Source organism: Gossypium arboreum, chromosome 10 (genome assembly GCF_025698485.1).
Source record: "Gossypium arboreum isolate Shixiya-1 chromosome 10, ASM2569848v2, whole genome shotgun sequence".
NCBI classification, from domain to species: domain Eukaryota; kingdom Viridiplantae; phylum Streptophyta; class Magnoliopsida; order Malvales; family Malvaceae; genus Gossypium; species Gossypium arboreum.
In genome coordinates, this window is record NC_069079.1 from 18,097,009 (window position 1) to 18,124,804 (window position 27,796).

A 27,796-nucleotide genomic window follows, 5' to 3' on the forward strand; every position below is an offset into this window, starting at 1 on the left:
TGATTCTTTTTGCCTTATCACAACTATCTCCCTTCTTAACTCAGCTGCACATGATGTTGGAAAATAATCTATTGAGAAACAAATAAGAAAGATCAGCCCAAGTTATAATAGATCCAGGGGGTAGATAAAATAACTATTCCCTAGCAGAATCTACTAGGGAGAAAGAAAAAGCAGGCAATTTGATTTGATCATCAGTTACCCTTTGAAGTTTCATGCTAAGAGAAACCATATGAAACTCTTTTAGATGTTTGTGGGGATTTTCATTTTGCAACCTACGAAAAGTTGGCAGCAACTGGATTAAACATGACTTCAGTTCAAAATTAGTATCAATAGTAGGATACGCAATGCACAATGGCAATTGTTTTGCCGGAGCTTCGGTCAGTTGTCGAATCATTTAAGCCATTAGTTGATTTGCTAAATTCGGGTTTTCGTTAACCCTAGCGTTAAGCACTTCTTCTGGTGAATTGACTTCTATTTTTTCGCTTTTAAGTGTTTGAGTAGCTTTTTTGTTAACCCTAAACTCAACTTCATCGTCGATTTCAATTTCTGGTGGTGGGTTACTCTGAATCTCAACCATTTCTGACTGCTTTTTTCGTAACCTTGTCTTCTTGTGATTATCTCTCGCAGTCTTTTCTATTTTTAAATCAAACGCAAGAATACCTGGAGCAGATCTGGTTATAAGAAACAAAGAAACAAGATTAATACGTTACCAATCCCTGACAATGGTGCCAAATTTTGATACGGTCGTTCAGAGCACCAAAAATATCTTATCCCTATGAAATAATGAAAAAGAATAGTATAAGGGAAGTAGGGTCAAATCCTCAGGGATTGTATTTTCAGAAGTGCTTGTTCCTCGAAATCCCAGACATAATCGTGCCCAAGAAAAGCTGCGTACTTGGAAAAAATAAAAAAAAGAATTAAAAGTTTTAATTGAATTGAAATTATGAAAATTAAAATTAAAATAATAGAGATAAATAGAGTTGAGGAAAAAAAGTTCTTATGGAGAAATTCCAACCTTCGGTTGTCTTGATCCGCCTTGGGTTCAATCCTCAGTTTTTAGGTGATCCTTCTCAAACAGAATAAGCCAGTTATAGTGGAAGAGGAAGCCTACGACCACCAGCTCCAAGATTTAGACTTATGGTTTAGAGGAACCTGACTCTAGCCAACAATCACTTTTGTGGGATCATCTTATACTAGATCATCACTTCTTAATGGAGAATGCCATACCTTTTTGTCTCTTGGGCTCGCCAACTTCTGACGCAGTAAGCTAATGAACCGACTGTGCAACATTCCCAAAACATACAAAGCGGTCGTTCCTTGCACAAGTTGAAAAGGTCACCTTTTAAGGGACATGGACGGAAGCGTTAGCCCAGTAATGCGGAGAAACGATGAATACTCGTTGAGAAGGCTAAGCACAGATTCTAAGCCTCATGAACCCTTTTGGAGAATTTCAACAACCTTTGGCTAGATAAGTTTAGTGGCTCATGATTTTTGGGGAAAAAAATAAATGTAATGGAAATAGAATTTTTATTGAATAATATGAAGGAAAATAAAGCTAAGCTTTTTAGGGGAGAGAGTGTTTACAGAAAAGATGAGTGAAATTTGTGTCACTCTATCCCTTATTTATAGTATTAGGAAACTTAGTCTATTCCTACTTAAATTCTAAGAGATAAATACAAATAATTAAAGATAATTAAATTAAATTAAATATAAATGCTAAAATTAAATCTAAATAATAATCTTTAACAATTATCCTAATATAATTAAAAATTAAATAGAGTCTTGTTTTTATAAAATCTCTTCTTTGTACTTTCGCCCTCCAAGTCTTCCATACTTTGCATTTCTAGCACCACTTCTCTCCTACTTCGCATGTTGGCCCATTTTATTTTTAAATTCACGCTTTTTACCCTCAAATTTCCTTTTGCCTTCAATTTAGTCCCTACAAGATAAAAACTATAAGTAACTCAAATTAGTAGGAACACACTCAAAACAAATATGTAATTAATACATAAAAATATGTCATTCTAGAGTATTATCCAAATGAAATGCAGATTGATATGTGAAAAACTATTTATATAGCAAGTGATGTGAATTGAAATATTTGTTAAACAAATCAAATATGATAACATATGAAAATTGAATATGATATGAAATGATATGGTAATATACATGAAATTGAAATGATGGTATATGGCAGTTGTAAGCTTAGACAATAGTATGTTCGTATAATTCAAATTATGTATTCTTGTATCATTATGTTTTTAATTGTTCAGATTATAGAAATATCACTAAGTTTTACTTAGCGTATGGTTTTGTTTTCCGTGCACAGGTTTGGTACTTCTCTTTTGATCGCCGACTGAGCATCCAACAACGATCTTGATATCAAATATGGTGAAGTTTACCTTTTGTGATGGCATATACATAGGAGGTCTTAGTTAATAGTTATTTTGTGAATGGATTGTAATAGAGTTATTATTATAATGTTGGTTTGAGTATATATGGTATATGTTTGTGTTTGGAGCCATAATTTGGCATGTTGATTTGAACCAAGACTTGTTAGATGCTTGTGAATTTAAGTTTGATGATTTTGGTAGATATAAGCTAGGCCAAATTGATTTATTGTAACATGTTTAAAATTTTGATTTGAATGATGCATGGATGATATGTTTTGATGATATAACTTGTGGTACCAATGAGGGTACATTGGTTAAGCACCTAGGATGATTGTTTTAGCATGTTTTGATTATGTTTGATCGTGATTTGAATATGTTAAACGAATGGTTTTTGAGTTACTTAATGTCTAAGCAAGTAGGAAATGGTAAACTTGTTGTTTAAGATGCATTTTAGGTCTACACGGTTGGGTGACACGCCCATGTATCATTTGTGGGGTGCTTGAGAAGTAAGTCAGCTAGTGCATGGCCTGCCAAACGGGCGTGTAGCTTGGCTGTGTGACCCAAGTCAGAAAGTTACACGGATACGAACATGGGCTGGGACACAGTTGTGTATCCCTATTTCAAAAGTTACATGGCCTGAGAAATAGGCGTGTGTCTCAGTCGTGTGAGTCACACGACCGTGTGACGTCTACAATTGAATTTTTCTAACTTTTTCCTCAAATTTTTAAATGTTCCCGATTTAGTCCCGAATCATTTGTAAAGTGATTCTAAGGCCTCGAGGGCTTGAATAAGGGATGATATGCATGTTTAATGATGGATTATATTGTGATTATTGAAATGTTTTGAAATGAATAATTTAGGTAATATTTATTCGGTAATGCTTTGAAACCCTATTTTGGCGAAGAATACGGGTTAGAGGTGTTACAATTGAATTACTCAAGGAGAAATACTGTAATGGAGTTATACGTCGAGTTCACTGAGGCTGATGGATCTGGCTCATCTTTTACCACCGTTGCGATGAATATGAGAATCGAAACTGAAGTCAAAGCAGAAAGTCCTACTACACAGTTATACAGTAGGTTCACTGACTTGTTACAAAGAGGCTACTATGATGTTCCCAGAACATCGTTGGGAAGACGTTTATTAGTCTCTGGCACGAATTTAAACTTCAATGGTTAGTACCTGTCAGGGCTTGAGCATAACCCTAATCTAGACACTTGAGCTCGATATTCAATCAGTGCATTTGATTTCAACTTCGGCATTTCGTCGATGTCATGAGGTAGAAGCAGTTATATAGAGGGATCATCAATATACACCGGACATCAAATCGGTTCATTTTTTTATGACCACAGGAAAACTGATGACTTGTTCCTTTTAACGGGGACCAGTAAGGGTACGTCTAAACCCCTACTTGAAGGTGATAATGAAGGCGCAAATAAGGAAGAAAATGCAGTTGAGGAAATAAGATTTATGTGAGGAAGAAGGGGGTGGCTGAGGGTGAGAAAAGGGGGCAGCGAATATAGTTGATAGGGATGAGTTAAATTCTGAGCTAATCCAGTAGTATGGTCCGGATGATTTAAAAGTGGCACTACTTTTCGAACCGGAACTAGAACTTTACGGTTCCGATGAGGACGCCTCAGACGATGCTTCAGATCCAGATCTATGATTTAAGGCATATGAACCTCTACCCCACATGATGAACATCGACCTATCAATCGAGGGTGGGTTACAGTTTTTGCGACTACTGTACAGAACACTTGGTCATGCAAACACATCTTTTGATGTACGAGCGCTAAAAGTTGGAATGGAATACTTAAACAAATATACTTTCCTTGCTACACTGAAGTGGTACACCTTCAAAAATGGCGCGAAGTACTTTGCCACGAAGTCCCATTCCAAGAAATTTGAAGGGAAATGCGCAATGCGAGATGGGAGGTGCAAGTAGAAAATAATGATGCCTCTCTATAAAAAAATCAAGGTGTGGACAATAAAGAGGTATTACGGTCCACATACCTATGTTGAGGCAAGTGTAAGTTAGAACCATCCAAAATTAGACCCGGATATAATTTCTGATATTGTTCTACTAGTGGTGAAGGTGAGTTCCAGGATTCTGATCCTGGTGTTGATTACGAACATCTAATATTAGTATAAGTACACTCCAACGTACTACAAAGTGTGGGTTGCAAAATAGAAGGCCATGGATAAGTTGCATTGCGAGTGGGACAACTCATACAATTATCTTTAGCAATGGTGTAAGTATTAGACCGTATGTACCAGGTTCCACAACCGATCTAGAAATGCACCTATTGTAATTTGCCGATTGATTGGTCCTTAGAAAAATAGTGTTCCATCAAATCTTTTTGAGCTTTGAACAATACAGAGAGGATTGTCAGCACTGTAAGCTCTTGGTAAATTGATAGCGCACGGTTTTATGGAAGGTATTAGCATCGTTTGTTGCTTAGGATGATAGTCAGAGGATTTTGCTGATAGCGTTTGCGATAACTCTTGGAGAAATAAGAAATGACTAGGGTTTCTTCCTGAGTCGATTGCGCAGCCACGTTTGTTTGCAACCCGACATATGTGTTATATTAGACAGAAAACCAAGAATAGTCTACGATTAATTGTCATGGTAGCTTCTGAGATCGCACCCACCATCGATATTGCTTATGACATATGGGATCGAACTACTACAAAAAGTATCATTCAAAAACTGAGCGAGACCTGTTCATTGACATGGCTTTATAGTTTAAACTATTTAATATATACATTACAGTGCTTTCACTATTCAGGTATTTGTTCCTTGCATTAACGGGTAGACGTTTCTCAATAGGTTATGAGCTAGTCTAAAGTCAATTCCATGAAATGTTGAACAAGCTGAGCATCATCAATGCCTACGGTGTGATGTACTTAAGAGTATACTGTTCCAACAGTGGACGCAATCATACGACGTGGGCCTATGATACAGATAAATGGCGTTAAACTTAACTGAGTGTATTAATTTCGGTACTGAAGAGGATGTGTCATTTGTCGATGACCTCAGTTGTCAAAGAAACATACTTCTGCCTGGTCGCCCTTTTCCTGAAGAGGGTGACAGCGTGTTCTGGACAAATAGTGAGCAATGGTACATGGTACGTTGACATCATGAAAGAGATTTGACGAATAGAGTGAGGGCAAACATTATGTTTGTTGTGTGCCACTGGCATTGAAACCTCGATTTTCACATTACAGAGCTGGCTAGGCCTGACCAGGACATATTGACGACATCTTATTGTGTGTACCTAATAGCAGAAACTTACGATTGTGAAAGATTCCAAGCACTTCAGTTCTCGTGTGCACATGCGATTATTGTATATGGGAACCTGAAAATTGAGTACGCGCCTTACATCAACGACGTCTACAGGCTAGAATGGATTCACGGTGTATAGAGTCATAAATTCTCGATCATTCTAGATGAATCTATATGGTCGTCGGTGTCTAGCGCGCCGTATGAGTTAGCACTGAACAAAGAGTTGTGTCGTGTCCTGAAAAGTCATTCGAATTCCACAAAGATAAGGAACAACATGGATATCTAGGAGAAGGACAGTCAACAGAGATTATACAGGTACTGTAGAAACCCAGGGCATATGAAGACAACATGTTCTTTGTACAGGGATAGATTGGAGCCTCAATGTCGATAGGATTATTTTCTTCCAAATAATATTGCGAATGTAGTGCTTCTTTTATTTAGGAAATTGAAATTTGTTATATATTGTTAACTTTCACATGACTTGCGTTACAGAGAAACGAAGACAAATGTAATGTTCGAATAAAATAATTTATTTATTTACTTTTGTATATATTTACATTACAGTATTAAGAAAAAACAAAAACACATCAATCGTGTCATCGGGAAGAATGTCAACCGCAAGGCGATGGACGACGATTGTGTGGAGAATTTATGTATACATCTGGAGGTGCAATCAGATGTACATCTGGAGGTGCAACCGAAAGTACATTTGGAGACTCAATCTGAGGTGTATTCGGAGGTGCAGGCCTGTAAACTTCCTCATTAGCGTCATCATCGCTAGGACTCCCATTTACCAATGCCCCCTAGCTTTCGTCTTCGGGTTTTCCAGCATCGTCCTCGTTCTCTGTAGTTAATTGCTATGTGATCCTAACCTCTCATCATGTATCTGGCACTTTAGCAGGCGATGGTCGAGCCAATGACCTATCTTGGTAAAACAGTGATGCGGTTGGTGTTTAGGTCACTATAGGCGAGTAACCATAATGTGCCCTAAATCTCGGGTACATTGACATCGGCATCGAGTGCTGTATTGGCTTCTGCATTGACGGTAAGTATTGCATCGACATTAAGTATTGCATCGACATTTGCATCTGCGTCGAGTGCTGCATTGGCATCTATACCGGTATTAACATCGTCATCGATGGCAGTACATGCCTCGGCATCTGGCTCGGTAACTGGGTCGAGAAGGGGGTAAAGTATGTAGGAGACGTCGATGTAGGGAAATATGTACCTACGAGAACAGAAGAAATGACCACTTACGGCGATGGTCCATAATGCGGTGGTAGTTGTGAAAAGAACATGGGGTTAGTGTAATAACCAGAATAAGTGGAGTGAATTGACCTGTACATTACGTAGACACAAGTGGTGCTTCTTTTACCAGGGCCAATGACAATTCTGTCGTGGCGGTCGTCATTGCCTCTTGTGTCAAATTTGCCTTTTCCTCTCATTCGACTATAGTAGATACGGCTTATCGACGAGTTTGAACCACGGTATCTACTCAACATCTGTCGCCATGTCCACTGAAAAATGGTTCACGGATATGTAAGGATTGCATCCTACGCTACCAAGCCTCAATGTGCTCCCCGTGTCGCTCCGCCAAATTGTCATCGTTCTTCTTTTGCACGTCTACCTTGTGTAGCTCCTTTAAGTCTCACGGTGGCAGCGAATTTGATTGCCTCCATTTGAACTGCCACAACACTCGGTCCGATTTGTGTATTTCAATCATCTTGTACACAACCAATGGCACATTGGTGTCCCATATCTCCCGGTTTTCCAACACTTCCAGCGGGATATAAGAAATGATATTAGTGTCGGCGTACGACATCCATTCAAATTGAAAAGCAAAATTGTAAATATCATTATGTATGAATTTTTTTACGAAACATTACGTAATTAATATAGGTTCAAAAGAATAAGAAGCTAACCTCGGGTTCTGAACATTGGTCTAATAGTAGCTTAAAACTTTCTAGCTCATCGGGCAGTCTCACGTAACTCGGCTCATAGTTTCATATGTACAAGCGATATGTTAGTTGAAACGTATAATAAATAAAAAAATTTATTGTACAAACTATATATTTATTATTCAATGTTATTTTCCTCGTCACCAATGGGAACATGTTTGGGTCGGTCACCCTAGGACATAGAAACGGTAGTCGCCACTAGGCCTACGATTGCAGTAGGAGTAGGCAACTATCGATCAACATCTTATTCAGTACTTTGGCCCGTCATATTTCTCGATATAACATGGACAAGACGGTTAATCTCCAACTTAGTTTTTTGCATTCATTGAAGTCCATAAGTTGTAGTAGCCACCTTACGTGCACCAAATTTGAAGATTTATAGGGCATTAAATGCCACTGATTAACCTCATGATGAATGATCAGGCGTATTGTTCTATGACCTCCTCTGTCTGGTCTTGAGGGAGCTCATAAAAAATTTTCTTCAACCAGTTGATCGATATCTGACCACTTTCAAACTTGTCTGAAACCTTCCCCAACAGTGCTCTGCAAAGATCCACTTTGCCCGAAATGACCATTGATCCCGTGATGATTGGCCCATCCATTGGTAGACCGAGTTGTAGCACTACGTCCTCGAGTGTGATTGTACACTCGCTGCATAGAAAGTGGAAAGTGTGTGTTTCGTACCTCCATCTTTCCACCAACGCATTGGTTAGTGTAAAATCGAGTTTGCAGCCCCTGGTCATGTGAGATGCATGCAAGAATCCAACCTATTGCAAGTGCCCACAAATTTTAGGGAACGTATGTTTTCTTATATTATGAATGAAACCCTTCAGAACACGATCATTCCCTTATTTACACAATAAAAAAAATTCAAATTAAATTTTTTTTAAATTTTAACATAATTGAAAATAACGAAATTTAAAATTTTTTCTTACCATTATTGGTGGGTGGAGAAAATATGCTTATCGTCGAAGCAGATTAGAGAGGCGGTCATTCGTGAGAAGTCGATTTGAAACAAGATAATTAAAAAAATTATATTTTAAAATGAAAATATCAAAAAATTTAAAACGAGTGAGTTGAGAGAGTTAGAAAGAGTTGAGAGAAGGATGTGAATGAAAAAAAATAAAATTTAGGGGGTATTTATATGGTAAAAAATATATTACGTTGGGGGTATTAATTTTTTCACCGTTGGCGCAGCAATGTTTAAAAAGCCGTTGCTTTTTACCGTTGGGGGAAAGCGCATCTAGCTTGTTGCACTTTTCGTTTCTCTCTCATGAAATCGGCTTATTTCCATAAATAGATAAAAAAAAACAGACCAAAGGCCTAATTAAAAAAAATAAAATTAGCATATATTGTTAATTTTGCCTATTTGTAGTCTACTTTTTAATTTTTTTTATAAATTATATATCTTATATATACATGTAAATATATTTCAGTAAATATATTTATATGTAAATATAAATTTTAAAATTATTAGTTAGTTTCAATGACTTAGTTTAATAAATATATTCTAATTTTAAATAAAATTATAGACTAATTACAATGGTAAAATAAAAAAAAACTAAAAGTGGTATAAAATATCTAACTTCTGTACTAATTGATACAGGTTAATACAGGTCAACATTGATTGAAACGGGTCGAAACAAACAATTAAAATATATTTTGATTGAAGAGGGGTGTAAACTACTTTGTACTAGTTTAAGATTGAAATTCTACAATCAAAATATAATTTGATTGAAGAGGGATATAAACTACTTTGTACTAGTTTAAGATTGAAATGGTATGTATCAGTCGGTACCAACTACTATGAGACTAAGTTTTAGGATTAAATTTAGTTAAAAAAAGTTCAATTAGGATTAAACTTTTAGGGATTAATCTCAAATCTATAGATAAACTTTTGAACTAAAGAGCAATATTATATATAAACTTTAATTTGATACAATTTTATACATGACATTTTGGGTAGATTCAGTTTCACATACCACTATTATAATGATCTATATAAGACCTTTTTACTTTTAAACATTATGTATACAAATTATTATACTTATCTAATATAAAAATACATTGATGTACTTATTTCTTTAAATGTGTTCAATTGGATCAAAATTAAAGGTTTATGTATAAATTTGAACCATAATCAAGTTTCATATGCATAATTACACAAAACCAAATTTTATGTATCAAATTGCAGATTGAATCAAAGTTCATGTATACTTTTGATAGTACCCTAAATTTATATTATAAAATTGTTTTATATATTACTCAATTTTCATCTTTTCAAGGGCGTAATTGATCACCAATTGAATCTTAGTCAAGCAAGTCAATTTTGTATTGATACCGCCTGTATCGGTTGAATTATCCCATTCCTGTAATATATCGAAACACCAAATTATAGTTTCTGCTTCAGTAAAAGTTTTGGTCGATATAAGTATTTTGATGCATTTTGGTCTATACCAATACGTACTTCGATCCATACAAGATTTTAATATTTTTATCCTAATTAATTTTACTTTTTATAATTACTTTTAAAATAAAAACTATTGCTATTAAATTAAGTTATTGGGCATAATTATTAATTTTAAAATTAATATTTTTATATAAATATATTTATATGTATGTAACTAAGATATATTACATGTATATAATATATATGAAAAACATTTAAAAATATACATAAACTTAAAATGTTACATTGAAATACACTGATATTAGTATGTAATAATATTAGAACAAAAACGGTACGTACATTGATACAGTGCTTAACTACCTTGGTCTTAGTTCAACTAGCACCATTATTGTTGTAACGATCAGGGTGGAATTTTAGCACGTAAAGTGCATATTCTCTTTCAATTTAAAAATTATAAGGATTTATGGGTACTTTTAGAATGACATAAATCTCAAAATTACATATGAACTTTCCTTCAATATGCAATTTGATACATGAATTTTGATTAGGTGTAATTATACACATGATACTTTGATTGCAATTCAAATGTACACATGAAATTTTAATTGTGATTCAACTATATACATTTAAAAAATAAATACATCACTTTATTTTTATATTAAATAGATATAATTTTTTGTTTTTACAATATATAAATGTAAAATAATGCTTTATCGATTATTATGTTACTGATTTGTGAAGATTGAATTAAATTAAAATTTTATGTATAAAATTATATAAAATAATAGTTCTTGTATGATATTACACATTAAACTAAAATTTATATAAAATGTTGAGATTTATTTCTTTAATTGATGAATAAAATGTTAGTGTTTTTCGTTTTATTTTCCTGCTTGATCACTAAAATCTTTTATACATAAGTTGTAGCCATTTTACAAACTTGGTCATATTTTAATATACATGGTAACAGTTAATTTTGATACCAACCATTATTTATAAATAATATTAGATATTATTAAATTAATTTTTACTTAAGAAGAAACATATTTTCATAAAAGGCGGAATAAAATTTTCTACTTCTAATTGTTGATTTCTATTATCCATGTTTCTATGTTAACAAATATTTAACCAAATACAGAGACCTTTACATAGAACTTGGTATATTTAAGCTAGTTATGATTTTTCTTTCCATAAAAAACCTTACTTCCGACTAGAATGGTATATGGCAGGTCCCGCCTCCATAAAAGTGTAGACCCGTTTGATAGGTTTAGGTTCATCTCGACTTAAAAAATGAGTATAAAATTTTATTTAAATCCAACTTGAATAAAAATGCTAAAATTTAAGCTCGACTGTATTAAATTTTTATATATAATTTTTTAAAATATAATACATCAAAATACTAAAAATATTAAAATAAATATTTCTCGAAAAATTGATAATAATTTAAAAAAAATTATACTTAGATAATACTAATACAAGTGCAACTTAACAATAACAAACAAATATATCTAAAATAGTAGTAAAATTAATAATAAAATAAGAGTAATATAATATACAAACAATAACAACAAAACAATAGCAACATAATAATGAAATGACAACAAAACAGTGAGAAAACAATATTTTTTTTCTTTTTGCAAATTCGAGTTGAGCCGAGTTTAAGCTAAAAAAACCTTACTCAAGATCTAACTTGTTTTCTAAACGAGCTTTATTTTATCATTTTTCAGTTCTATAGTTTTATCAAAATCCTACCAGGGTCACTTGGCAGTTGTTACTTCTTTATTGTAAATTAAAAACACTATAATTTCTTTCATTAAAATTATAACTTAAATGAAGTAGAATGTCGATTAATATGGAAATTACTTGCTTTTTATTAAGGCATAATTAATAAGAGAATTACTTCATGATTGAAAAAAAAGAAAAATGTTCATATTTTTAATATAAAAGGTGTAGTCAAAGCAAAAGTGAGCAGCAACTAGTGATGTATGAATGTTGTTTGCGTGAACTGCAAGCTATGTTACTTGTTAGTAGAGATTGAGAAGAAGAAAATGAGGGAAAGTATAATACTTCATTCCCTTATCGCTGCAGCAGAAATAAATCAAAGGTTAAATTGGTAAAAGACAGGGAGCTGCTAATGTTCGTAATAAATGGTAAGACTCACTTTCTGTGAAATTAGGAGTGAATGCCGAAAAAGAGCAGACATATGATGTTTTAATTGTTAGCAACATATGATTCCGAGTTTTCCACTGCATTCTACAATTAGTAATATGTAGCGTAAAGGAATCCATTATTTAATTAAAATGTTTGGGAAAGGCAGTGAAGACATAATCCAAAAATTGTAATTAGGGATTAAAGTGGGTGATATATGAAAACAATTTGGGCTTTAAAATTCAGAGCTGAAAACTGATATTGAATCAATGGCATGGCTAATGGATAGGTGTAGCGACAGGCAAAGAAAAGATGAGGTAAGGTGATGATGGGTGTGTGGCATGCACGGGACATGAGCGGTTATTAAGGCATGCTCAACCAGTACCTGTTGCTGCTAATCATGCTACCATTGTACTCCATTTCTCTCCCACCATTATAAACAAAAACTTGTTTTCTTTCTTTCTTTCTATTTAGAATGTTATATATTTATAAAATATTTTAACAAGTCAACGAATTTGTGTATTAGATATTAAATTATTGCATAATTTTAGTGAAAACAACTATTTATATTTTAAATACTAAATTTTGTATTAAAATTACAATTATATTATATTTAAAACGTCAAAATCTAGTATTAATTCTTATATTTTGAATTTTGAAATTCTGGCCTAACTAAATAGTAGTTGTCAAATTCAATAAGATAAGTTCTACTATTTCTAAAATATCTTTTGTAGGAAATATATTGTTGTATTTGTAATATAATGTCAACTTATTATTTTGAGTTAACATTAAAAATTATCAAATTAGAAAACATGAAATCAATTTACAACTTACACACGATACGGGACTAATAATATAATTGTACCCAATTAATCTAATTGTTACGGTTTGGATCATGATCGGAAATTTAAAAGTTCAAGAACTAAAATTAAATCAAATTGGAGTAAAATCGATAAGTTCTCATCTTACAAATAGAATAAGAAATAATAGCATAATCTAAACTATCCAAAATTACGAAATTTAATTATAAATAAGTTAAAATATGTTGAAAGTTTTTGTACTCATTGTACGCTTGGAATTTAATCTATTTACTTTTATTTTAATAAATTTAGTCTCTACTTTTTAAATTTAAAAATGTAAGCCTAATTGTTAATATTATTAATATTCTTTTATTAAATTTAAATTAATTACAATGTCATTTTTTTGTTACATGACATTTTAGTGAATTTTTTATTTGAAAATGTCACATCAATATATTTAACAAAAAATTATCAATGTTAATAGTTAGGCTTGATATTTGGAATATGAAAAATAAATAAACTAAAATTTAAAAATAAAAATACTAAATTACTAAGAAAACATGGAATTGAAACATTTTTGAAGCTTATAAAAATATGTATAAAAGTAGAGAAGTGGTAGGTAAAGGGAGAAGGGGGTTGGCAAAAAGAAAAGAAAAGAAACGAGAAGGGGCATGATTGAAATTAAGGAAAAATGAAAGAGGTTGTGTCCTGGTCGCTTGGAAATAGCGCTTTTGCTGTCCCCCAATCACTGCTCTTTCCCCTGTTTTCCTCTGTCCCCCCCCTCCTTTTCTTAATCCACTATTTTTATTGTCCTTTTACATGTTTCCCTACCAACCCACCTTTTCTTTTTTCCACTTTTACCCCTTTCATGCCATTTTATTTATTTATTTTTTCCATTTTTTAAATTTAATGGAGAAGGTGATAACTAATTCAATATAATTTTGAGAAATAATTAAATGAATTTTAAAATGATAAATTTTGGGTATGGATGAAATTATACCTTATAAGAAAGTGTAGACTTTCACTTAAACTTGGAGATATTGTTTGTTTTCGTGATTTTATTTCACACACCCCATGTTAAGTATTTAATTTACCTCATTAAAATAAAAACAATACTCAATCTTTCAATTTTTTTCTCTTTCCATTATGCAAATAAAGTAAAGATTGTTCAATTTTATTACAAAAATATAAAAATAGTAGTAAAATGTGCGGTGACAAAATATAAGAATTTAAATATGAAAGTAAAGATTGTACAAATGTTTTTAATCGCATGATGGAAAAAATAATAATTAGGTGGTGTTGTTTTTATTTTAACGAAATAAGTTAAATACAAAATTGAATTATTTATTTTGATTTAATAATTAAAATTATTTTACTTTTATAAATCTCATTTTAAAATTTTCATTATAATTGCTAGGATTTAATTAACCGTTTCTTTTAGTAAAAGGAAAAAGAAAACACATCCCGTGCTTAAAAATAAAATAAAAATTTATAGTTGATAGGGTAATTTTAATTAAAAATTATAGGACCGTGATTAATAGCACTCATCAGACTAATAATCATTTACAGCTTTGTATAAGTGAGCTGTGTGCATTCATCATATACAAACAATTTAGTTGATTGTTGGTATTAATATGGTAAAATTTAGCAATTTATAAAAAAAAAATTTAAAATTTTCATACGTCATGTTGATTTCAATTTTTTAAAAAATGAAGATGAAAATACTATGGATGAAAAAAATTCATAAAATTCCTTTAATTGCATGTCAAGAATAACTTACAAGATTTAGAGTGGGTTTGGATGGGCGATTGGTTGCGGTGCGGTGTGTTTAACTTACTTTTTATCTCACGCTACAGTATCGTTACAGTATCTAATCTCACTGCTATCGCTGTTTTTACACTAACCGCAAGTAAACGCACCACCTATCCAAACTCACCCTTAGATAACGGAGCACTAAGAGAGGAGTGTTTAAATTTTGAGTGACTTAGGTAGACCAAGTCCTAATTTCGTTTAGACATCAATTATTATTTCCACTTGTATTCCATACAAAAAAAAAAAAAGTCACATTCAATAGAATTCATGTTTAAGGTCACATGTATGTAAAAATTTCCATTTAGGTGGCAAAAAAAGAATAATAAATTTTTTAGGGGTTAAAAATAATTTTATTATTTAATTTATAATTTCATACATTTGAAGAGAAATTTGATGAATAAAAAGATTGTACCGATCAAAATAGGAGTGTGAGGTTAGACCCAATTTACATGACAAAGTTCAATAGATTAAATTTTTGTTGAATAATTGTTGTTGTTTTTTAAAGAATTTCATTATATATTTTGATTATATATATTCTTTTTGATACAATGTTTAAAATTACCTATAGTCTCTAATTTATAAATAGGAAGATAATGCGTTTCAACGTACTTAAACCTATATCCTCTTGCATCAATAATAATATCTATATCAATCGAGTCAATACTCAATCAACAATAATTATTGATTATTTATATACTTTCAATTGCAGACATGAAAATTAGAGTGAAATAGAAAGAGACTCACGTTCGTTATAGGAACTATTTTCTTTATTAATTTGTTATTCTCATGTGAGGATTCACTTTATTGTAAAAAAGAAATTATAAATTAAGAGTAAAAAATTACATGCGAAAAATATTTAAACTTAAAAATATCCATAAATCCAAAACGATACAAAAAACATTATATATGAATAGTAAGGTAAAAAGGGTATGCCTAATGCCTAGCTTGAGCTAAAGAAAAAAGTACAAGTACCGGGAACCAATCAAAACTAACTTTACTCAAATATGCCACCAGCAATAATGACACGTGTTTAATTATAAGTTCTTTTGGGAAATCGAACGGTCTAGATCCCTTCATTGCCACACCAATCTCAACCGTCAGATCAGATTCCCTTCAACCCCATAGACCGGCGCAGTATAACTATAAAACCCGACATGGTCCCATTCGTTCACAATGAGTACAAAGTTTACACAACTTTTTGTGTTTATTTTCGCTTTTGCCCCTGCTTTTTTGTTTTTTACTTCTCGAGTTTCTCTAATGGCTTTTATGGCTTTCTGCTTATAATGGAAGGGTCTTAAGCTTATTCTCTTTCTCTCTCTGCTTTTATTTTCTCTGCAGTTCGTGCATTTTAGCCTGCAATATTTGAAAGCAGTAATCGATCTTCTTTTCTTTGTCTACTCTGCAACTCTACCAAGTTTTACTCCTGTAAGCTCTTTTCTTTTCTTTTTATTTTATTTTTTAAATTTCAGTTTTTCTGTTCGATTTTTGTTTTGCAGTTTTGCTTGAGATCAAAGGTAAGATCTCAAGTTTTTCTCCCCCTCTGCTTGGTTGCCGTAAAAGCAAAAGAAAATGGAGGAAAAAGATTGCTATTTTTTTTCTGCTTTGTCTTTCTTTGTTTCCCTTTCTCTCTTTTTACTGCTTTTATTCAGGGAAAATGGGCTGTTGCAGAAAGAGTTAATGCATAAGAGAGTTGACTTTTTTTTTCTCTTTAATATTCTCCCTATCTTTTTATGAGCTAAATAAAATTTGTTCTTCACGGTCAATTTTTTTTTCTATTTTAAGCTCTGTTCTTTCTCGTAAGATTTTGCTAGAATTTCCGTAAGACTCTTTGTAAAATTGGAGTCCTTTTTTGCTGCACTGTTTTTCTTGTAAAATTATAGTAGTAATTATTCTCGACTTGTTAAGAGATATTTCCGTTTATGTAATTTAGTTTTATGAGTTAGATTGCTCTAATGCAGGTTTTCTGGCTTACACCATTATTTGAGCTTTAGAAGGTGAGAACCTTCATTAATTGCTACCCTTATAAGCAATAAAAATTGACGCATAACAACCAATTATTGTAGCTGAAGTTGTTTGAAAAAATGAGTTGAGGTGGGTTTCATTGGTATTGTTAGTGCATTCAGAAACAGCTAATGCATGGGTGGGTTTTCACCTGGAACTAATAGTAATTGTTAATGAGTCTACTTGAAGGTTTAATTTAGATATCTTTGTAAAATAAATTGTGATCTGCTGTAATTTGTAGTGGTTTTCAAATAACTTGGCTTAAACGGTTTTATTCTTGAAGTTTGCGGAAATTTTGATTTGTCTTTTGTTTTTCTATGTGGCTTAAAGAGGCTATCTTGAGAAGCTTTGAGTTCTGATGTCTCCGCCGTTGCTTGGTGTGGAGGAGGAAGGGCAGAGTAGGGTTTCTTCTCCATCTGTTGAATGTATCTCCCAAAATGGCTTGGGGATAAGGGAGAGGAATTATCTTGGATTATCAGATTTTTGTTCAGTTGACAGCTCCGGTGTCCCGGATGATAATGGGAATAACCTGAATTTGAAAGCCACAGAGCTGAGGCTTGGTCTTCCTGGATCCCAGTCCCCTGAGAGAGAAACTGAGCATTGCTTTCTAAACTCGGGAAAACTTGATGAGAAGACACTGTTTCCTCTACTTCCTTCTAAAGATGGAATCTGCTCATCATCCCAGAAAAGTGTTGTTACTGGAAACAAAAGGGGATTCTCTGAGGTGAAAGGCACCATATACACTGAAAAAAAATGGATGGGTCATGGAGCTGTTCCGGATTCTCAATCTCTGCAACCTGTGTCACATGGAAAATACTCTGTAGCTCAAGCATCTGTAAAGAAAGACGGGCCTGCAAATGTGGTACAAGAACAGCCTTGCACCAGTAATGGAACCAAAGTCAACCGAACTGACATTTCTAACAACAGCAGTGCACCTACTGCCAAGTAAGTATAATTAGCTTGAGAAATGACTCTTAAGATTTGATGGTATAAAGGGCATTATTTCTTATCCTTTTTGATTGTTGTTATAAAATCCCTTTTCTTAGCAGGGCTCAGGTTGTTGGTTGGCCTCCAATAAGATCATTTAGGACTAAAACACTGACCACTTCTTCAAAGAACAATGACGAAGTTGATGGAAAACCGGGACCTGGTACTCTTTTTGTCAAGGTCAGTATGGATGGAGCTCCTTATCTGAGGAAGGTAGATTTGAGAATGTATTCAACTTACCAGGAACTGTCTTCTGCTCTTGAGAAGATGTTCAGCTGTTTCACCCTTGGTAAGCTATTGTTGCATTCTTTGCCTTGTTGCAATATCGAGCTGAATCCTTCTTGATACAAGAAATGCACATGATAAAGGAAAACTTCCGTTATTTGGCATGGATCTCGTTACCACATTTTCATTATCATTTCAGGTCAATGTGGGGCTCATGGTACTCCTGGGAAGGAAATCTTGAGTGAGAGCAAGTTGAAGGATCTTTTGCATGGATCGGAATATGTGCTTACATACGAGGATAAAGATGGTGACTGGATGCTGGTTGGGGATGTTCCATGGGAGTAAGCTTCATTCACTCAACATCAGTATTTGCCTTGACATTTTATTGTCCCCAAATTCTTCCCCTCCGCCCTTAAATCTTAGATTACATAGGCAGAATGTATCTTTGAAGACTGAATTTCTTTTGTCAGTAAGCACTTTGGCTCTCCTATTTGTTGTCAACAGGAGACATACAAATAAATAGATTTAGTATTTGTGTTCGTTCTTTTCTGTGCCTATTCTACATTTTTGTTAATACTGAAATTAAATTGGCATGCAAGTGCTGCATATTTAAACTTGTAGATTGATTTCCTCAGTCAAGTTACCTAACTGTGATTTGATTTGTTGCAGGATGTTTATTGAAACATGCAGGAGGTTGAAAATAATGAAGAGTGCTGATGCGATCGGATTAGGTAAGTAATTTATGTTTAGCAAGCTCTGCAGTATGGATCTAATTCATTAAATTATTTGTTTGTGATCTGGGTGTATGCATATGTTTGGCACTCCTACCATGTAATATCTGAGTTATGTCCAGTGGTTTCACTTTGCCTATTGAACCGTAACTGGACAAAATCTAAGGTTTTAATATTAGCTGGCATTTTCTGTGTCATACAGCTCCTAAAGCAATGGACAAGTCCAAGAAAGACTGTTAGATAAATTCCTATGGCGAAAATTGAAGCTGAAAATTCCTTATTGTGTAGGAAACTAAGATAATTGAGACGCAGAAACTTTCAGGGTACCTGGTGCAGAAAGAAAAGTTCGTTTCATATTCCAATCTCATCTATGTTTTGATTGCACTTTATATTTGTCACAAGTTTATGATAATTGTTTTATAAAAAAAAAAAAAAAAAAGAATAGTGATAATAGGATCTTTAATGTTTAGATGTACCGAATTTCGTTGAATGTGTGTTTAATCGTAAAAGTATGTCTTGTTGATGAGGTATTTTGTAATGTTATTCTCATTCCAAAGATACTGGTTTTATCAAAAGCCTGGCTGGGTTGGTATTGAAAGAATTTCGAGCTAATTCCAGATTGATCGAGTTGCTTATTTATTTTGTAAAAGATAGTTCAAATTTAAAATTAATTTTTTTTTTGGGGGGGGGGTAAATGATTGGAGTTATTTGAGTATTAGTACATCTGCATTTGGTTTATTAAGCTTTGATTTCATCAATGATCAAGTAATTTAGAAGCACCTTTGTGAAATCCTTTCTCAAGAACTGCCATGGTAAATTAATTTGATCTCTTCCCCTCTCTCTAATCTCTTCTCTTCTTTTTGTTTCCTTTTAAATGGTTTTTTATTCATTTATGATAATCTTTTCCTTTTTCAAAAGTGCACAAAATATGTCTGAGCTCAGCCTCTAGCAGTTTTGAAATCGAGAAAATGAGTCCGACAGAACCCGAGCCCAAGAAAGCTAGAGTTTATAAGAATTTGATTTTGAGATTGATATGGCTCGAACCCAACATAATTTTAACCTAAAGTTCAAACAAACTTCAATTTAAAACTGAAGAATCATATTAAACATTAACAAACTTAAATTTAAAACTGAAGAATCATATTAAACATTAATAATTAATATAATTATGTGATATTACTTAAAATAAAATAAATAAATAAAAAATATTTATTTTATGAAAATGTATTCATCAACATTACATGTTTAAATTAAAATTTTATAACAAGAGTATTTAATAATAAAATTTTACCTTTTAAGTTGAACAATTTTTTTTTTTGGTAAAGAAATTTAGGTATCAATTATAAAGATTAAACAGTTTCACTACAAACTGATTGCCCATCAATCCGAAATTGTTCAATAATTTCTATCGGGATTTTCTTGAACCTGATAGAGCCATATGGGAACTTTTGCATAAGCCTAGCCAAAGTATGAATTGTAGTATTAGCTTCTCTTGGAGTATTCTGAAAAATCACCTGCTAGTTTCTTCTATAAAGATCCTGTATTCTTATCACTAAATCCTTGTTCGATTTGCCACGAGACTTATTAGAGATTGTCGTAAGAGCTTGAGCATAATCTGTTTTAACAATGATATTAACCCATTTCGCATCCCAAGCCAGCAAAAAGGCATAATAAATTGCCCAAAGTTCTGCTTGCTCAACACTGCACCTTCCTATGTTCCTTCCCACACCACCAAGCCAACTACTTTCAACATCTCTCGCCACTACTATAGTTGAAGCAAATCCCAAGCTCGGGGATCTCGCCCTATCCGTGTTTGATTTAATGTACCCCAATGGAGGAGGTTTCCATTGACTACAATGTCTGAGACCCTTAGAAATCCCATCAGAGGAAACATGGCTATGCTTGATAAAGGTCACCTAACATCACCAAGAATGAAGAATATGCCTTAAATCAACATCCTCACCTTGGAAAATTCACAAATTCCTCTGTTTCAACAGATTCCAATAAGTTATCCCAAAGAAAGATTACCATTCCACCTCTATATGGGCCAAATCAAACTCATTCCTTAAATTCAACAAGATCCAATCTAAAAGCATGACTGAAAAAAATTGCATTGAAATCCTTTCAGGGATAATTTGCTTCCATAAGCCACGACCTTGCTACAGTCTCTTAATACATGGATGATCGATTATACAGAATTACCTCAAAGTAAATAATAAGGATTACCAACCATACCTCTTCTAAATCGTTCGACATTCGTCAGTAAACGTTCCTTGAAAACCAGCCAAAGAAATTGTCTAACGTGTTGAAGGCCAACAAAAGACCAAGCCAGTCTCCATTTACTGTCTACAGGGTTCAAACGGTTCTACATCAAATAATTATACACAGATTTAACAGTAAAATCCTTATTAGTCGACCATTTGGAGATCAATTCAACTTGCCCAATAGAAAGATTTGGAGGCAGATTACCTACAATATATGGAATAACGTCCTTATTCACCATACAATGCCAAAAATTCCAATCCCAACTACCATCCGCTAACATTACCTCTGAAAGAGTAGTTTCCATATTAATGAGGTCTATATTTCGGCAAAAGGTAACTAGAAGACCAGTTTTCGAAATCCAATTATTCGTCCAAACCTTAGTTAGTCTACCATCACCAACAGACCAAACAATGCTTTGTCGCAAGAGAGGCCAAGCTTTCGAAAGGGACCTCCAAAGAAAGGAACACGATCCCCTCGAAATGTCCATAGGTTAGTCATCTTTGACTTTGTATTTAGCACAAAGAAGCTGAATCCACAACGCTAGCTTATTTGTGAGAAGATTGAACCCCATTTTTATAAGGAAAGAGTCGTTTTGCTCTTTAAGACATCGAATACCAAGTCCACCATTAGTGAATGGTTGACAACAATTTGACCAATTACTAAAGATGGTTTATGTCTTCTTGCTTCCTTACCCCAAATAAAACCCCATGTAATCTTTTTAATTTTTGTACAAATACTAAAGGGAATTTTGATTGTTTGCATAAAGTAATTGGGGATTGAGGGGAGTACTGACCACGCAAGCGTCACCTTTCCTGCCATAAAGAGCATTTTAGCATCCTAATTATCAAGCTTTCGCCGAATTTTATCCACCATTGTGAAAAATAAAATAGAATAAAATAAATAAAAATAAAGAACACATAAATTTTACGTGGAAACCCTTTCGGGAAAAAAACCACGGCGAGAGGAGAAGAAAATTCACTATGTCGAAAAATTTTTACTCAAATACAAGAGGAATAGACTATGTCTATTTATAGGCTTGCAAAGCCATATTCTAGTAGGATTGAAACACCTTATCCTAATCAATATAAAATAGATGGAGTTTAATAAGGTTTAAAACCTTATTCTAAAATAAAATAAAAGAAGTCTAGTTCTATATGGATTTTACTTTTATTTTATTTTCCATCGTATTTTATTTAAATAAGAATTTTGGGTCACTTAATTCTAACAATCTCCACCTTGACACAAATTCTCAATGAACAAGTTCTTCATCGCGAACTTTCAATAAACAAGTTCTTCACCTCTTCCAAAAACCCCTTAAGGGTTTAACTTCAACAATGAACACCAACCAAGTCTAAGCAATGCTCAAACTTGGTTATAGGAAGTGACTTAGTCATCATATCTGCAGGATTTTCATGAGTGCTAATTTTGCTCACAACAATATCACCACGAGCAATAATATCACGAACAAAATGATACCGAATATCAATGTGTTTTGTTCTCTCATGAAACATTTGATCTTTTGTAAGAAAGATGGCACTGACCGTCACAAAATCTGTCTGATTTGAAGGTCTTCATTGAGTTCACTAAATAGTCCCTTCAACCAAATAGCTTCTTTACAAGCCTCAAGAATCGCCATGTACTCGACTTTGGTAGACAAAGCGGTCGTAGTTTGCAAAGTGGCTTTCCAACTAATTGCACAACCTCCGATTGTAAAGACGTAACTCAGAGAGATCTTCTTCTATCAAGGTCTCCAAGCAAAATCAGCATCAACATACCCTATAACTCCATCTTTAGTTCTTCCAAACGTAAGCAAACATTAGTAGTGCCTCGTAAGTATCTTAAAATCCATCGAATCGCTTTCCGGTGTTCTTTACCGAGATTCGCCATGTATCGCTAACTTGCCCGATTGCATATGATAAATCGGACGTGAACAAACCATAGCATACATGAGAGATCCTCTGCACTAGAGTATGGAACATGTGACATGTACTCAATCTCATTATCGATTGAGGAGATAAGGCCGATGAAAGTCTGAAATGGTCGCTAAAGGAGTACTAACAGCTTAGCACTCTGCATATTGAACACGCAAAGAACTTTCTCAATGTACCCCTTCCGACTTAGGTACAATTTACTTGCTTTTCTATCTCGAGAATCTCCATACCAAGTATCTTCTTTGCTGGTCCTAAATCTTTCATCTCAAATTCTTCACTTAGTTGGGCTTTAACCTTTCTTATCTCTCTTTTATCTTTTCTTTGCTATCAACATGTCATCAACATAAAGAAGTAGATACACAAAAGAACCATCACTTTTTTTCTTAAAGTAGACACAACTGTCAAAACTACTTCTTTTGAAATCATGAGAAGTCATAAAGGAATCAAACCTCTTGTACCACTTGTCTTGGTGATTTGTTTCAAACCGTAAAGGGACTTTTTCACAAGCAAACATAGTCCTCTTTTTCGAGACTATAAAACCCTCTGGTTGTTGCATGTAAATATCTTCTTCAAGTTCTCCATGCAAAAATGCGTTTTACATCTAACTGCTCAAGCTCCAAATCATGCATGGCAACAATACCAAGCAAAGCTCGAATCGAACTATGCTTAACAACTGGAGAGAACACATCTGAAGTCCACTCGGAATTTGATCAGTAACCCTTTGCAACAAGCCTTGCTTTATATCTGGGTTCTTCAACTCCTGAGTCCCTTCTTTCTTTTAAACACCCATTTACAACGAATGACCTTTTTACCTTTAGGAAGTTTTACAAGATCCCATGTTACGCTTTTTGTGGAGTGATTCCATCTCCTCTTGCATAGCAAACATCCACTTTTCGAGTCTTCACACTAATCGCCTCGAATAATTAAATGGCTCTTGATTCGCATCTATATCTTCACCACATTTAAAGCATAAGCAACTAGATCAACCTCGGCATACTTCTTTGGAGGTTTAATTTCTCTTCTTGTCCTGTTTTTGGCGATAGAGTATTGCGGTAAAGAAGCAACTCTATTCTCAATTTTTGTCTTGGCTTGAGGAGTTGATTCGTATTAATCGATGCTCCACCGCTTTTGGTTTTCTTTATTGGAAGAGTCTTTAAGAGATAAGTTAGGTAGCATAGCGGTTTCATCAAAAACAACATCTCTGTTAATCACAACTTTTCTATTTTCAGGACACCATAACTTATAGCCTTTTACACCACTTTATAACCAAGAAAAACGCATTTAATGGATCTCGGTTCCAATTTTCCATTATCAACATGAGCATACGCAGACACCCAAAAATCTTTAAATCGGAATAATTAGCGGGATTACGGACCATACCTCTTGTGGAGTCTTTTTCTCAATGGCAGCGGATGGAGATCGGTTGGTCAAAAACATGCAAGATGAGGTCTTCGCCCAAAATGACTTGGTAAGTTGGCATTTGACAACATACATCGAACCTTCTCCATGATCGCTCTGTTCATTCGCTCGCAACGCCGCTTTTGCTGTGGAGTATGACGAATCGTCAAGTGTCTCATGATCCTTCGACTTGCACAATCTATTAAACTCATCGAGCGAACTCTAAGCCATTATCTCATGACGGATGTATTTTATCTGCTTTTCCGTCTGTTTTTCAATCATAATTTTCCAAGACTTAAATGTGGAAAACACATCGCTTTTACGCTTGGGAAGAACGCCCAAACTTTTCTGGAAAAATCATCAATAAAGGTTAGCATATAATTAGCTCCACCTCTCGAAGGCACTCGGGCGGCCCCCACGATCGAATGGATATACTCCAACGTTTCCTTCGTGTTATGGATTCCTCTAGTGAATCGAACTCTCTTTGCTTCCCAAAACACAAGTGCTCACAGAAATTCGGTTTGCAAATTCCTTGCCCATTAAGAAGTCCTCTTTTGCTTAATTACGCCATGCCATTCTCACTCATATGCCCTAGGCGCATATGCCAAAGTTTAGTAATATCATCATCGACAAGGAAGAGGAAGCGGCAATTGCATCACCAATAATATAGAACCACAGAAAACATATAACTTGGCAATCTTTCTTTGCCCTTTCATCACAACAAGGACCCTTTGAAATCTTTAAAACCCCACTTTCAGTGTGTATCTGCCCTTTTGAATCAAGAGTACTCAATAAAATTAAATTTCTTTTCAATTCGGAACATGCCGCACGTCACTAAGTGTTCGACAACTCCATCAAACATCTTAACTTTAATTGTTCCAACACTGCGATTTTACATGAAGCATTATTTCCCATCAAAACAACACCTTGAGATCTTCGTTTCATAAGTTGTAAACCAATCCCGATTGGGACTCATGTGGAAGGTGCAGACTGAATCAAGTATCCACTCCTCGCTTACTTTAGAATCATTGATGAAGCAACTAGAAGTTCACCATCGCGTAGTCTTCTACAACATCGACTTCACCGAATTTTCTTTTGTTTTCCCTTTTGATTCGCAGCCTCCCTTTTAATCTTATTTTGTAGCTTATAGCACTTTCAGATTTAATGTGCCCTTTCTTCTTGCGAAGTTGCAAGTTTTACCTCTGTTTGAAGATTTCGATCTACCCTTAGATTTACCACGAGGATTCCGTTCTGTGTTCTACCACGATCATCATCAACATTCGGTCTTGTCTCCCACGAACAATGAGACCTCTCCCGAGAGTTGGGTTTAACCACAAGATGCTTCATCTTATCATACGAGGTTAAAGAATCATAAACCTCATCAACTGTGAGAGACTCGCGGCTATATAAAATCGTGTCTCTAAAGGTTGAATAAGACGAGGCAACGAACAAAGTAGAATCAACCCTAGATCTTCCTTATCATCTTGAACCTCCATGGCCTCCAAGGTTGAGAGAATTTCTTTAAACAACATTAAGTGTTCGTGTACGACGCACCTTCCTCCAAACGATGAGCATAAAGACGCCGCTTCATATGCAACTTGCTTGTTAGAGTTTTCGACATACATATTTGTTCTAGCCTCTTCCATAATGCAATGGCAGTTTTCTCTTTCATCACATCCTGCAAAATTTCGTTGGACAAATGCGATGTAATTGTGTTAATGCCTTCGATCCTTACGTTTCTTCTCTTCATCTGTTAATGTCGAAGGCATCTTATCTATCCTAGCGGGGCATCCTCTAGATCCATCTGCAAGAAGCGCTTGCATCTTAATTTGCCACAACGCAAATCTGGTGTTGCGATTCAACAGCGGAATTTCATACTTCAAAGACGCCATTACCGTGATCGAGATGAATAACCCGGAAGCTCTGATACCAAATTTGTGAAAAATAAAATAGAATAAAATAAATAAAAATAAAGAACACATAAATTTTACGTGGAAACCCTTTCGGGAAAAAAACCACGGGCAGAGGAGAAAAAAATTCACTATGTCGAAAAATTTTTACTCAAATACAAGAGGAATAGACTATGTCTATTTATAGGCTTGCAAAGCCATATTCTAGTAGGATTGAAACACCTTATCCTAATCAATATAAAATAGATGGAGTTTAATAAGGTTTAAAAACCTTATTCTAAAATAAAATAAAAGAAGTTTAGTTCTATATGGATTTTACTTTTATTTTATTTTCCATCGTATTTTATTTAAATAAGAATTTTGGGTCACTTAATTCTAACAACCATAATGTTGAATGTACTCAATGTCACTCTCCGATGAAACAGTGGCATCCTCAAGTAAGTACCCAAGTCATTCGTTCTAACAAACCCAAGAATACTACAAATATCAACTGCATCAGCAGGGTTTGTGTTTTTGGAAAAGAACACCTCTGTCTTGCTGGAATTGACTTTGTGACTTGACACACTTCCAAATACATCCCTGACCTCCTTAATCATATAAGTTTGTGACACATTTGCTTCTACGAAAAGGAACAAATCATCAGCAAAAAAAAAAAAAGGTGAGAAATAGCCAGCCCATTTTTGACAAAAGAAATTGGCTTCCAAATATTTTCCTAAACCTTTCTATGAATCAGCTGACCCAGTCTCTTTATACAAGGAACAAACAAATAAGGGGAAAGAGGACAACCTTACTGTATACCTCTCATCGGGACAAACTCCTTAGAAAGGCTACCATTCCAAACTATTTGCATTTGTGCAGAAGAAACACAATCCATAATAATCTGATTCAACAAAGAAGGAATTCCTGTATCAAGTAAAGTATTTTCGATGAAATCCCACCTGAGTCTTGTTGGAAAAAAATGTAAATTTTGAAAACTTTGAGGCTAGATTGGTAAAAGTGAAGAGTTGAATCATAAAATTATAGTTTTATATTCTACTACATGAAACCTTTACAAGAGTATACCATATGCTTAAAATGAATGAGTGATGAATGAGAAATTTATGCTCAAAGTAAGCCACCTGTGAATATTTGTTGAGGAAAAAAAAAGCTTAGATCCTACATTAGTTAAATACCAAGTGTGGTATATATATATATATGAGAATCCACTTGAGGGTTATTGAGTGACTAAACTAATGCTCTCCCTCGTATGTAGGGGGTGCGGACCCAAATCCACCAGGGTTGGTGGTGCACCTAAACGACAAAAAACCATAGACTATGTCCCTTAAAAATTCCCCAACCTTCAATGACCTTATACTGGACAAAGCACTTCAAGTTTCATCCCCGAATACATCCCTACCCAGATAATCTGTGTTAATCGAATCAATTACAGGAAAAACCATGTAAAGGAAATATAACATGCTTATCGTCATTAAAATAATAAAGGGAACCGAAAAATGAAACAACTTCCCTTTGAAGAATATTATCAACAAAACACCAATCCC

At 34.0% G+C, this 27,796-nt stretch overlaps 1 protein-coding gene across 5 annotated transcripts; it reads left to right on the plus strand.

The window, feature by feature from the left end:
* Positions 1 to 15,996: 15,996 nt before the first annotated feature.
* LOC108457634 (auxin-responsive protein IAA9-like) lies at positions 15,997 to 19,352 on the plus strand. 5 transcript variants are annotated; one of them, XM_017756689.2, is made up of 7 exons: positions 15,997 to 16,232; positions 16,766 to 16,801; positions 17,139 to 17,753; positions 17,858 to 18,084; positions 18,220 to 18,361; positions 18,690 to 18,751; positions 18,954 to 19,352. In XM_017756689.2, exons 3-7 carry the CDS (start codon positions 17,167 to 17,169, stop codon positions 18,989 to 18,991), a joined length of 1,056 nt encoding a protein of 351 aa, XP_017612178.1. In that variant the 5' UTR covers positions 15,997 to 16,232; positions 16,766 to 16,801; positions 17,139 to 17,166; the 3' UTR covers positions 18,992 to 19,352. The 5 variants fall into 5 exon arrangements, with proteins under 5 accessions (XP_017612178.1, XP_052876516.1, XP_052876517.1 ...); XM_053020557.1 differs by having other exon boundaries at positions 16,045 to 16,232; positions 16,766 to 16,898; XM_017756687.2 differs by having other exon boundaries at positions 16,045 to 16,232; positions 17,855 to 18,084.
* Positions 19,353 to 27,796: the final 8,444 nt, after the last annotated feature.